Here is a 13,239-nt window from a genome sequence, read left to right on the forward strand (position 1 = left end):
GTTTTACCTCCGTCGAGAGGGCCCGAACCTGGGTAAACATTGTGTCCCTTGTTTCCTGTTACCATCGGCCTTGACGCACAGATCGGGACCCCCTACCCGAGATCCGCTGGTTTTGACACCGACAGCGGGCGTGGCAGCTGTCCGCCTATCCCTACCAGACGCCCGGAAACGAGAGGATGCACCGACTCTCGCGGCTAAACTCGTACACTACACACCATCTCTCTGTAGGAGTAGGTCGATCTGTCGCTCTCTCTAACACACACATGCTGTTAAACACACACACGCACAGGCACACGCACACACAGGTTCATAGAATAGGAAAATCGTGCGAGTGCGAAGCCACAGGAAGTGAGATACAAATGGAGTACGTACAAGAAGAGAAGAGGTGATGAGTATTCCATCAAACCTAGACTGAGGAGTAGTACTCCCTCCGTCTAGGTGTTAAATCATCCTACGGAAATCAGATATTCCCAAAATGTTTAGGCGTCGTCCATTAACTTCGCATCTCAATACCCTCCTGGCCTCGTTGCTAGCGAACGTTGTCACTTAGGGAGCATTTGGATCCTTAGCAAGAACAGCTTATAGCATAGCCGGGCAAGGTTAGGCGTTTGGAACTATTAAAATATTTTAGCTTTTGTGGGCCAGCTAGCTTGGGTGGGCTAGAAAAACCTTGCTAGCTCAGGAGAGCCAGATCGGCTCGCTTCCGACGGCAAACTTCGCGTAGTAGTAACATAGACTAGTAACATATGCATGTTGTACTAGTCCAAGTTACTCACCACTATGACCAGCCTAAGCAATGTAACCAAACGCTCCTTACTCTGCCTTGTTATCTCCCCCGAAAACCCAATGCATGGAGCGCAACTACGTGTTGATCAGTCAAGAAATCAAAGTTGGCTTGCATGCGAGTTAATACGTGGCCCTGCATTGTAGCTAAAATGGCATCTCTTAGTTGTTTGGATTAATTGTTGCGTTTAGAGACAGAAATCAAGGCTTTGATTGGAGGAATGACCGGTCAAGTTTCTCCTTCTCCTCCAATCTGCTTGCACCTTGGTCCCGCTGCACCTTCTAACGTGACTTATTACACCTAGACGGAGGGAATCGTACGAGATATGGTGGCACACTGACTTAGGTCGAATACAAGTGCCCAAAATTGTGTGCATGTTATAATAAGAATTCATTTAAAATAGTACGTGAGCAAACAGAGGGATCAATTGGACAGTGTTCCCGAGGAGTAGCGAGATGTGTGAGGTAAGATACACTGCTGGCGCTTTTAATTTTTCTTATTAATTTGTTTGTTTCACCCTCTGACTGGTGGGACCCAACGTACTATGTGGAGAGAGGTAAGGTGACTAAGGCTGCATTATTTCTGCACCACTTTGGATAGTCTTACCACCAAAGCCACATGACACGATTATGATTTAAATCCCAATGACTCCCACACAAAAAAAATACGGCATGCTTGTCACACGAATGCAGGAATGTATAAAAGGTTATTTTCCTATCGTTGAACATAACGGGAGGGTTGTGTAGCTGGTTAGCCTGTTCGCTCATCAAACTTGAGGTCTCATGTTCGATAACTACACTTGAGCATAATTTGTGCCAGGAAGATTCTTTGACTGGTCAAAATGGATGGATACGGAGCTATACGATCTCGTAGTGACCGTATAATCACCTCATCACGTATAAGATGCAGCCTCGGCGCTTGTTTTCTAGGGTTTGCACTCTTCACACTCTCTCCAGTATATATATACACGCTGGAGCCTCAACGCTTGTAGTTGCTCTCTTCACACTCTCTCACCCTCTCCAGATCTAAACAAGACTTCGTTGGCCTCTCTCTCTCCTCACTGTTGGTCTGCTTGTAGTTGCTCTCTTCACACTCTCTCACCCTCTCTAGATCTAAACAAGACTTTGTTGGCCTCTCTCTCTCTCCCCTCACTGCTGGTCAAACAGCCGGCAGGATCCGTCCGTCGGGAATGGAAGGAGGCTTAACGCTGTCGCCGTCGGTGAGGGAGGGAATTCACTACTGGCGCAGCTGTTCACTTTCACCCAACGGCAGCGCGGGAGGACCTCCGACCCCTTCTTCTTCGCTGTCGTGCATAGTTGGGTCGAACGGCCTCCTGTCGCCCACCGAACCACACCCCAAGAACCTTAAGGTATAATTTACTTATTCCACATGCATTGCTCTAGCTGCATGTGGGCTTTTTCCGCTTCTACACTCGAATCTAGGTGTTGGATCAAACAGGAAAGTAGTGGGGAAAGTTGAATACCATGAATCTAGGACGTGGTTCAAAGAGGAAAGGAATGGGGGAAAGTAGTGGGAAAAGTTGTATAGCATGAATCTAGGACGTGGTTCAAAAAGGAAAGGAAGGGGTAAAGTAGTGGGGAAAGTTATATCGCATGAATCTAAGACGTGGTTCAAAGAGGACAGGAATGGGGGAAAGTTGTGGGGAAAGTTGTATAGCATAAATCTAGGACGTGGTTCACAAAGGAAAGGAAGTGGGGAAAGTACTAGTACAGACTGGCTATCCAGCACCTACGTTGGTCGAAAAGGGAAAACAATGACAAACGCAGTACGCACATCTGTAACGAACTGATCTTTTGTTTTGGGGGACAAGGCTATAGAGTTTGAGCAGGACTAGATTTGTTGCGCTCACATAGGGAAAGGTGTCTAAAGATAACAAAACTGGGACCAACACAAATATGCTCCTTGGTTGTTTGTTCTTTGTTGGAACAGACTGTGCATCACCCCAATACATCGGTAGATGCACATGGTGCTGGTGCGTCCACTGTCCTGTGCAACTCTTTAGCTGTTGTTAATCTAAGGCCCTGTTTGGTTAAAAACTCCCTAGTCCCTACCTGCTAGGTTCCAGGGACTAAACATGGACTAGAGGTTTTTAAATGACATCCTAAAAGACCATGTTACCCCTAGTAATGAACTAATAGAGACAAGGTGCGATGCGTGGCAGGGGCAACTGTTGGAAAAAGTCCCAAAAAGACTCTCCCTCGGGGTCTTCTTTCTTTAGTCACAAATGCCCACTTTTAGTCCCTAAAAGTCCCTCGTGTTTGGTTTAGATGGGACTAACACGGAGTTTTTTTAGTCCCTCCACCAAAATGTCCCTGTAAACAAGCACCCTCTAATAATGCCGCTGGAAAATTGATGCAATGCCACAGTTAAAAGCAAATTACATGTTTAACGATTTTTATTGTTAATATAATCTCTCTGTTAATATTAATCGATGCCACCATTTGAGAAATGCTACTGTCTTGCTTTCTTTCCCATTTAGATAAGGTAGATGCTTCTTTTGTTGGCTTCTCTGTCATCCACCGTTATTGACCACTAGTTGTTTCCTTTGCACCTCTGTGTAAACAGGGTTATCTACTTCACCTTGTTGCCATTGTGACCTTTTGTTGCACTGCACAAAACACTTTTGTTTTAAGAGTGTTTTGTGCAGTTCAACCAAAATGTCACACCTACAACGTTGCTTGATTGCTTGATCTTAGTGGAACTGCACAAGAGATCTTACTTCCTATCCGTGTTGGCAAATTTGGTTCAGATCTTCTTCTTGTGAGTTGTTTGAATTCCGCGTCATGAGAGGTCAGTACTAGCCTTCTTTCACATGATTCTGCAGTGTGCTTTCATATGTTGTGCTACTTGTATGGTAATGTTGCTTGATTTTAGTGAACTGCACAAATGGAGACAAGACTTCCAATCTGTATGTGCACCGCAATATCCCATTGAGGTATGATAAGGATATTTCACAATTGTTGGCCTGTATTTTGCCACTTTCATCATAAAATTAATGTCACTGTTTAGTGCTATACTTGTCCAACCTAATTGACATGCCAAATCTTACATTGAAGGCGAAGCTTGTCTGTTATTGAACCAAGTGATGAAGGAGAAGAACAAGCGGAAGAAAAACAAAAATCAACTCCTGGTACTGTAAAGAAGCACTGGAATTGTGATGACACAAATAATGATATAGTTTTGCATCTTAATTTATTGCTATGGCTGAACGAGCAATTGTTTTGCCACTGATTTGATGCCACTCTTAATGTAACTAAGTAGAAAGTGCGGCTTACCGCACCCGGCAGCATAGCTGCCGAGTATAGTCATGTTCAATCCATTTATACAACCACTGAAGCATTTCAAGTATAAAATATTGCAAACACAAAAATGTTCATGTAGAGATGGTACTCCTTAAGGAAGGGTTGTCATGATATAAAGGAAAATACATTGCAAAAACCGATCACTCAAAACACATAAAAATGGCAATAGATATTCTAACATTAAGGAAAACATGCAACACCATCACTCGAACCCAGCATCCAATTCTCTCATTTCAAAGCTTAAATAAAAGACTGCATGAATAGTCGATAGTTGTACAGATCCAGCATGAATAAATCCTTGTCTAATCCAACATTCGCTGAAGAAACAAAATAAAAAGAACATTGGAGTGATAGCATAGAGAGGCATCATCGACATCTGAGGCACAGACCGTGTTGGGGATGACATTGAGGAATGTCATCCCCATCTATGTATCCTAGATGTTGGGGATGATAAAGCAATTCGATGTGTACATTCAAAGGCATATCCACAAGTGATATTGAAGTAGGCAACACCACATAACTAAAGTCCTCTTTGAGCTCATTGTTCATATGTGTCCAACAATACTTAAGCAAACTGATACCAAGTTACTATGCAACATTTTGATGTTTTTTGTTCAGGCTTAGCTAATGTGCTCTATATATCAAAAGAAAACCTCTATTTGTTTTCTGGATCACATCGTGTTGAACATACCAGTACTGCATCCTTGACGGATGCAGTCATATCCAACCCGGTAACAAAGCAATTGGAGCATTGTATATATAAAGTAAAACGTAAAGATTCAAAGTGTCAAAGTCCATTACCTATCAGTGAGGCATTCTCATAGGAAATGCAGCATGATACATCAAGTTCCAGTACCTTATATACAAAAAGAAAGCCACAGACGATCTCCACATGATGGGTCATGGTATCCACAACAAAGCTTATATGTGCACAAGAAGTCATGTTAATTATACATTAAGCGACTTTACATCACTGATACAACTCATTCATCCAAACACCGACTGATGTAAGCTAATCTTACATAGCATAATGGGGAAAAAAGAGTACAAAGCGCATATATGATGTACCGGGCAAAATAAAGTACTTGGTTCTATAAATTAGTTAATGTAAGTCACCCAAGACTTGATCATCAACACCACTGTTTATGAATAAGATCATTGTCGCATTGCTACAAAAAACTTGCAACGCCTAGAAGTACTTGGTAGGTGTTTTCTGATACAACTATAAATACCTACGACTACTCGGATAGGAATAAAATCCTCAGACTCGCCATGAGACTCCAACCTCGCCACCCAAACAAGGTGTGCAAGCATCTCTTGAAGAGAACACCTAAAATATGACAAATCAGTAAATTTTACTTGTGGTAATAATTTCAAGAGCGTTACTAACAACAGTTTTGGCAGACTAAAATACAAAATGCAGCTGAGTATACTTGCAGTTGGAACAGACGAAAATAGTAAAAACTCGTTCAAATCCTTGCAAAGCAAAAGAGATTCTTGTAACTGATTGCTCATACCATCAAAAACTCTTTTAAGACTGAAAAATATAAATTACAGAACCTAACTTTGAAAAGAGTCATCATGTGCATCGTATGCTGAATGTAGGACACGAACTGAGATTGCCTAAAAAACTAATCCTCCCCCTTATCCAAAAAGTGTCATGGCTTTAGTTAAAATTCGAAGTAAAGCTGAAGTAAAGCGAGGACACTTTTGGATCAGCGGGAATAACAATTAAGGAGTAAAGAATATGGGAAACCAAACATAGAAAAGATACCATTTGTTCATAGCAGAATTATTTTAATGTCCTCACTCATTCGCCCCGGACAAAAATGCATGCCAAGATTAATAAGTAGTAGATGATACATAGGATATATAAGGAACTACCAAGAAATGGACGTCAATGCACTGTTTAGTGAGCTAGTAGGAAAAAAATGAAGAAAATAGTTCACAACTGAAAATTTAGTTGTTCTGATGTCATACTAAAGAGCACATCATATACAGTATATCGCTTAGTACTTAGTAGTTATCATTCTTCAGAAACACTGGAAACAGTAAACAACTACAAATGTGACACGGAAAATGTGATATAAGAATACAAAGGCCAAAGAAAAGTCATGTTGAATGGTCACATATATAAATAAGGATGAGTATAACATAGACCTGGCATCGTATATGCTGTTGAAAGAAATAATTGAGCAGTTGATTTAGCCTGGCACTTAAAAAATAGACCAGAATGACCAGGTGAACAGAAGGTTAAACATAGACCCTCGAGAAATAATAACTACATGGAAATATTAAACACACAATATGATTACCCTCTTGTGCATCTTAATTAAAAGCAGATTGTATGTTTAAGTTGAAATGTGCATGCGAATACTGTATAGACCAAGAGCAAATCCCAAATCAGTTCACCCACTTTACAGAAATTAAGAAACAAACAAAGAGAACAAAATACAAGAACACGAACCTGTAGCAGTGAAGGTGGTAAAACATATGTAACAGAGCCGTAGCAAACGTGTCCATAGACATAACCATAACAATAACACCCGGCCATCTTCTCCACCATGCGACGCCGTCCGGGCTGCGGCGGCGTTCGCGGTGCTCCACCACGCGACCGCGTCAGGCTGCCAGCGGCACTGCCCCCACGCGATGGAGACCTGGCCCGTCCCCACTCCCCACGCGACTGGCGACCGCACTGCCCTGATGCAACGGCGAGCCGGCGCCGTCGGGGCCACTTGACGGGAAAGACAACCTTGCAGCCTCGGTGTTGTCCTATCTGGCGGCGACCCGGTGACCACGCCACTGCTGCACCTGTTGGCGATCCGGTGGCCTCAGCGCTACCCCGACGCGAGGACGGCCCAATGGATGCGGCGCTGCTCTAATCTGAGCCCGACCTGACGAACTGCTTCAGCACTGCCCATGCAACGGCGACCTAGTGGCCTCGACGCTGCTCGATGTAATGGCAACCTTGCATCAAAGGGGCTGCTTGCACACTGAATGTTGCAATGCCCTGTTTCTAACTGAATGTCCAATGGTGCTTGCATGACTGAACGTTGCTACCTGAAGCAGAGTAGCAGAAAATGTTGCTGATGCAGTACATCTGTACGCTTTACCTCATGTGTTGGCTTCTCTTGGAGCATGTATGATCCGTGGTGGCACTTTGCCTTGGCATTGTGATGTTCCTGATTGTGTAAGCTCATTTCCTAGCCATGTGTCTGTGAGTCCTGGGTGTAGTTCATGGCGTCCAAGCATAGTTTGTTTTGGTTGTTGCAACTATGTACATGGTTTTCCCCCAATCTGATGTAGTCCATGGATATATGATACTGAATATTGGATGTATATTTAATTTTGTGTGATTCGGTGGCTGTGAATTGGTTGTAGAAAATTGCCAAATCGATGGATCTTGCCACGATCAGGTATAATGTTGTAGATACATATATAAAGTGGTTGTCATGACCAGTTTGTATCACAAGAAACTAAGTAAACACACACACAACACCGACATGCGAAAGGGATCATGAGACAATCGTGTCATCCCAAAAACCGATCAAAGCGACGGGGTACGCTAACAACCTAAGACCAAATCGCAGGTTGGCTTACTTCACTAACTGAAGAAAATTCTAACTGATGAAACTGAATTTTAACACCTACAACACTGACTGACGAACCTGAAACTTTGAGATCACATGTTAACTGAAAGTGAACTCATCCCACACATCTTTTGGCAATTTAGTCTGCTGCTATCAAGTACAAACATAACCCATCTATGTATGAGTGGATGGTGCGTTGGATGCCAGAGTACAGTGAACAGTAGCAGGCAAGAAAGAAAACCAGTAATGCATGAATTGTCAAATCAGTAGTGGGACATGCTCATGGTGTAGATTAGCGGGTAAGAACAGAAACCAGCAACAATGCATTAGCTGTTAAATCAATAGTAGAAAAGGTAGAAGAAATCACCTGAGAAGGAGCTGCTCCTCAAAGAAATGACCAAGGACTCCGCCGAACGCTGAATATGGTTGACCAAATTGCTTTACTGCAGCATGCAATTCCCAATGGGCGAGATCATGTCCATTCTACATGATGACGTTAGAATATCAGTTAGAATACTTCTATAACAAATTCACAACTAAGGCGCTAAAATACAAACTATTTACTGCCATATATAGAGCAATCTATAAGGTTGTAAACTTCAAATAGCAATCTGGCAAAAAAGGAGATGTCCACATATATGCATCTAATAAAATCGAGGAACATATAGACATTGTATAGAGGCTGCATCATTTAATTCGGATGAGAGGGAGTACTTCTTTTCGTGAATATCTTCACAACCCTATACTATTTTTTTGCAGGAAATCAGTCCTATACTAAAAAGCTAAATTTCCACCTCGTCTCCCCTTAGCCGTTATGCTGAACCCAGCATGTAATTAAGGTGAACCAGTGTAGATTTTGTCAGGCTTGATCTCTGAAAGTAGATGAGAAAACAGTTTCCAAGACAAGCAATTTAAGATCTGATACTCATACATCTATCGAGTTGGAACTGAACCCATTTGTAAAGATACCTTGTGCAACATGATATGCAGTATAATTAAATCCTTAGCTGGCAAAATTGGAGAATAAAATAATATAAAAAGTCTATTACACACAGGCCAGGTTTGTTGCACAAGCCTCTGCTAAGATTGTAATGTCATGTACCATGCTAGTAGCAAGCAAAGTAATCATGAATAATATAAGAAGAGAGCATTAACGTGCACATGATGAATGAGAAGGTACTGTGTGTAGAGGAAAGTTTAAGCCGGTGGAGTATGTCATTATGTCGAGGTTCAGTTTTCTGGTCCTAAAGTGAAAACAGTACACGAAATTAAGAAACTGACCAATGTTGTTGTTTTTAAAATCGGTTCAGCACTACTAATAGATCTTCGTTGGAACCAAACAATGTTCAGAAAGAGGCCACTACATAATTGATGGGGCAACAGTAGGTACACATGGGACTCCACATCAACACCTCTCATGATGAATGACCTTAACCTATCAATATCATTAAAGTTAATTCTAAAATTAGATGGGAGTAAGGCAAGCAAAGAGGGCCCAGGAAGTAACTAAGGGACCAAGTGAACATACATAGCTGAACATAATGGAACACTGGAGATGCTATATAAATGAAGATATACATTAACTTGCTTAGCAAGACCAATGGAAAAAAAGCTAGGGAGCACAACTTTGTACCATCTACTTTTATTATTGATTCCTAATTACACAGTATAACCAAATAAAAGAAAAAAGGCGCGAAGATTTGGCTCAAAGTATGATAAAACTCATGATTGATCTACTCGATCAGATTGTCATCGTCATCAGGCAGTAGCCGCAGCGCAGGCTCAGCTTTGTGCCTGCACAAGTTACACCAAGTGATTTGAACTGTCGAGCGTTTTCAACAATTGATTCAAAAGTGAACCACTGATTCAGTTACGTTCAGTTCCACTACAAAATTGGAAGATACATATAGTAATAAGCAATTGCAGAAAAAAAACTAAGGCATACCATGTGTAACTTAATTGTCTGGCTTGACATCATTGTTGATATAAGAACTATAAACCTTCTTTCCTGCACAGGAAGAAATGTAGCTTATGGTTTGTTAACTAATGAGGATCAGTAGTGCTGCATAGCATCATTCAATGCAACTGGGGCCAGTGGAAAACAAATATTAGATCCACCTAAAAAATAGCAGATCGATGTGCAAAACTTTGCTTACAACAAATATGCAGTGATATGAGATCAGTCAAAAATTAGTGGATCAATAGGCCCAAATCCATGGCCAATCTGCAATCCATTAGCCATGAACCCATGTACAGACTGCATTTTCAGCCTAGCTAGTAAACATTTCAAATGGTAGCATAGCACAAGAAAGAATTTGCAAATTACATAAAACCCACACTCTCCCTAAAGAGTATCACATCCCCATGAATTTTTCATAGTAAATGGACTTTGTAAAATACACTTTTGAATCTGAACAACTCTCTGACGATTGACGAATACCTTGGGTGGAAGAAGAGAACCAGCCTTTTCACGGCCCTTGGTATCTACGGGGGCCTGGCCAGATAACCTAATGTTTTTAATACCTCCAAGAACTGCTTCCCAATTTTCTGTTAATGTCCCACTCAAGAAAATATTTTGTGTCATATTTATGTCTTGAAATTAAAAGGTTCAGGCAACATGAACATACAGAATAAGTGAGATAACTCATCTCAAATGTTTTCCTCAAGGGGGGTTGCTGCACAGAATAATGTACAAGCCACGATTGAAGAAACAAACACATACATGCAACTACTGACTCTTAGCATTCATAGTAGCCTTAAGAAATGCCAAAATATAAGCGCATGGTACATGTAGAGCAATTTATTGACGAATAATGATAGACTTTTAGCATTCATAATAGTTCTTGAGCAATGCAAAATATAAGCAGATGGTACATGTAGAGCAATTAATTTAAGAGCTCTGATTGTCGATCAAACCATTTAGAGAAAACATATAAAATTACCTGGTGAACTGTTCTTATTTGATGATGCTGGTACCCTCTTTGTAGTTACTGACATTTTTGCCTCGGCCTTCACATATCAAAAATCTTCGATGTCTGGAACAATACCAACCTACATATGTGTAAATATTTTCTTCAGTGGGACATGAATTGGACCAAAAACCAACAGTAGAAAAGGAAGCACTACTAAACTGACAACACGAATGCACAAATGCACTAAAAGGTTTAAACTCCAGTTGTGCAATTACAATCTTAGAATAACTGAACACTCAAGCGGACAGTAAGGTGCTCCCTCCCTCCCTCCCTCCCTCCCTCTCTCTCTCTCTCTCTCTCACCGCGCGCGCACGCACACACACACACAGAGGAGTAGGGAGAGGGACGCACATGGCAATGGCCTTCATTGCCCGCTTCTGGTGTCCCGAGCCAGTCCAAGGCTTGCCACCGCTGCTGCTGCAGAAGCAGCCGTCGGGCGCACTGCAGAATCGGGGGTGGCACACCTCGACTCGTGCTCCGCCTGCCAATCGCCAGCAGTTAATGAAGAAGAGGAGAGGGGTTAGGGTTAGGAAAGGGGACTGAGAGAGCAAGAGAGGACTGAGACGGGCTAAGAGAAGAGCCGCACTTCTCCTGCCGAGTGCACGCGAGGACGACGGCGACGACGACGACGCCAGGGATGCGGATGACGGGATCCGGCAGGCCGGGAGAAGGAGCCGGCGGCGGCGTGGGGGCAGCTAGGGTTGGCGGGTTGAGGCTGAGCCCCTTGCCGCCCCGCAACGCCCTTGGGCTTCTGGGCAGGGAAGGAGCACCTGGAGCTCAAGCTCGTCCATGGCGATGGGGAGGAGCGCCGTGGTTGGTGGGAGGAAGAACGCGGGCGCCGGAGCCGCCGCCGCCGTCGCCAGATGAGGAGCGAGCGAGGGAGAGAGGCGGTTGCGTGGGAGGGAGGGAGATGCGGGGGGAGGAGGAGCGAGTGCGGGGAGCGGCGACGGCGGCGGCGGGGCAGGGAGGGGCGCGAGAGGGAGAGAGAGAGGCGGGCGCGGGAGGGGGAGAAGGAGGCGAGTGGGCTGGAAGGGGAGGGGAAAGACCGTGGGAGGGGAACGACGGTCTCTACGGTCTTTCCCCTGCCTGCGCTGTAGGATCTTTTCCTAGCCAGGTGAAATGACGAGAATGCCCTCGGCGGGGCAGCGTAATTACGCGCGGTGGCACGGCCGGGCGGGACACGGCTGTAGGGAAAATATCCGACGACGGCTGGAGACGACCGAGCCCGAGATCCAACGGCCAGAACGCAATCAGGAAACCGATCCGACGGCTGAAAATTCAAACGCACTGGGAGGCTTCATTTTGTTCCGGACTCTAACAATGGGATACGTAATTATCTCTATTTGTGCAAACGGGGATCTTCTTTAAAGATACTATATATTTTAGTGAAACTGCACAAGAAGATGTTGGAAACATTAATCTAATCGAGGAGTATATAGTACGCATGGTCACCACAGTAGATAGCAACAGATGGTTCTGGAGAAGTGCTTCATCTGTATGCTCTACACAATAAGCCTCCTGACAAAGGTTGGTACTCGCCCACTGATTTCATCCATATGATTGAGCTTTGTCATCTCTATTGGTGTTGTGCTATTGTTTTGATACTGTCATCAAAAAGTGGTATTGTCCTCGAGAAGTGCTTCATCTGTGTTGTTTTAAATATTTTCTTTCCTTTTCCCGAGCAAATAGGGATGCTAGCATTTAGTTATCCTCTTGTCTTTGCACAACAGGATCATCCTCCTCTGAAGAAGAATATGGAGTACGTGAAGTGACTAGGTCCAATTATGCCAGGATGAAGAAGCCATGTCTATCTTCTCATCAGAAGGAGCAGTTGAAGGATGGTTACATTACCCCCACAAGACTAAACTAACTTCAGCTCAGAAGGACTGACAAATCTACATTTTCTTGCTGTGATGCGCGAGTACAATGTTGTTCTAGGATTCTTTCCGGTGAGTTCCATTTTTCTAAAAGTGTGCTCTACATGGACCATGTAGGTGCCTGTTTAAACTGTCAATTCATAGTATAGTTTGCTTTATACTAATCACTTTTTTGTATTTGTGCAAACAGGGGTGCTCGGCTTGATTTCAATGGGAACTGCACAAAATGTTCATGAATACATAGAATCATTCATTTCCACCACAAGAAAGGAGATGCCGATAAGTTCAAGGCGTTGCAACATATAAGGGCAAAATCATACAAGCTACGCGCGAATTTGGTTGATTTTGGTGGAGCTGCACAAAAAGAACAGCTGGTTTATTTAGCACGAGGTGCCATGTCAATGTCCGAACTGATGGCAAATCCTGCCCATTCCACAATCGTAGGCATTTGATATTTTGGAATGGGAAAACCTTGTCAAATTTTGTTCATTGATTTTAGCAAGAAGACATGCGTTTGATATTTTCGAATGGGAGGCCCTTTGTTGTCAGCAGCGTCGATCCATTTTTTCTTTATTCTTTAGTTGTGAAGTAAATATTGGCTCTGACATGTGAATCGCTGAGATCTGACATGTGAATCGCTGAGATGCATAATCATCGATTGTTTTGAATGTTCTCTATGAATTGCCAGGCCTG

At 43.2% G+C, this 13,239-nt stretch overlaps 1 protein-coding gene across 8 annotated transcripts; it reads right to left on the reverse strand.

Moving 5' to 3' along the window:
• Positions 1 to 5,010: 5,010 nt before the first annotated feature.
• LOC109743237 (uncharacterized) lies at positions 5,011 to 11,711 on the reverse strand. 8 transcript variants are annotated; one of them, XR_005762839.3, is made up of 7 exons: positions 11,256 to 11,711; positions 11,021 to 11,150; positions 10,640 to 10,748; positions 9,643 to 9,705; positions 8,979 to 9,491; positions 8,065 to 8,180; positions 5,011 to 5,437 (listed from the first exon to the last, which is right to left on the reverse strand). XR_005762839.3 is itself a non-coding variant. In XM_040395119.3 (7 exons), the coding sequence occupies exons 3-7, from the start codon at positions 10,692 to 10,694 to the stop codon at positions 5,263 to 5,265; spliced, it is 516 nt and encodes a 171-aa protein (XP_040251053.1). In that variant the 5' UTR covers positions 10,695 to 10,732; positions 11,021 to 11,150; positions 11,256 to 11,696; the 3' UTR covers positions 5,011 to 5,262. The 8 variants fall into 8 exon arrangements, 2 of the variants coding, with proteins under 2 accessions (XP_040251053.1, XP_020157910.1); XR_012190053.1 differs by having other exon boundaries at positions 8,492 to 9,491; positions 10,640 to 10,732; positions 11,256 to 11,696; XR_002228013.4 differs by having other exon boundaries at positions 8,492 to 9,491; positions 11,256 to 11,696.
• Positions 11,712 to 13,239: the final 1,528 nt, after the last annotated feature.

The sequence above is a fragment of the Aegilops tauschii genome, chromosome 7, assembly GCF_002575655.3.
Source record: "Aegilops tauschii subsp. strangulata cultivar AL8/78 chromosome 7, Aet v6.0, whole genome shotgun sequence".
In the NCBI taxonomy this organism is placed as follows: Eukaryota; Viridiplantae; Streptophyta; class Magnoliopsida; order Poales; family Poaceae; genus Aegilops; species Aegilops tauschii.

Bases quoted from the DNA above. Each gene is read 5' to 3' on its own strand.
- LOC109743237 (XM_040395119.3), bottom strand. From the start codon at position 10,694: ATGTCAGTAACTACAAAGAGGGTACCAGCATCATCAAATAAGAACAGT. The intron at 10,245-10,639 runs GTAATTTTATAT...GGACATTAACAG, and splicing joins AAATAAGAACAGTTCACCAG to AAAATTGGGAAGCAGTTCTT. The intron at 9,706-10,137 runs GTATTCGTCAAT...CTTCCTGTGCAG, and splicing joins GTTCTCTTCTTCCACCCAAG to GAAAGAAGGTTTATAGTTCT.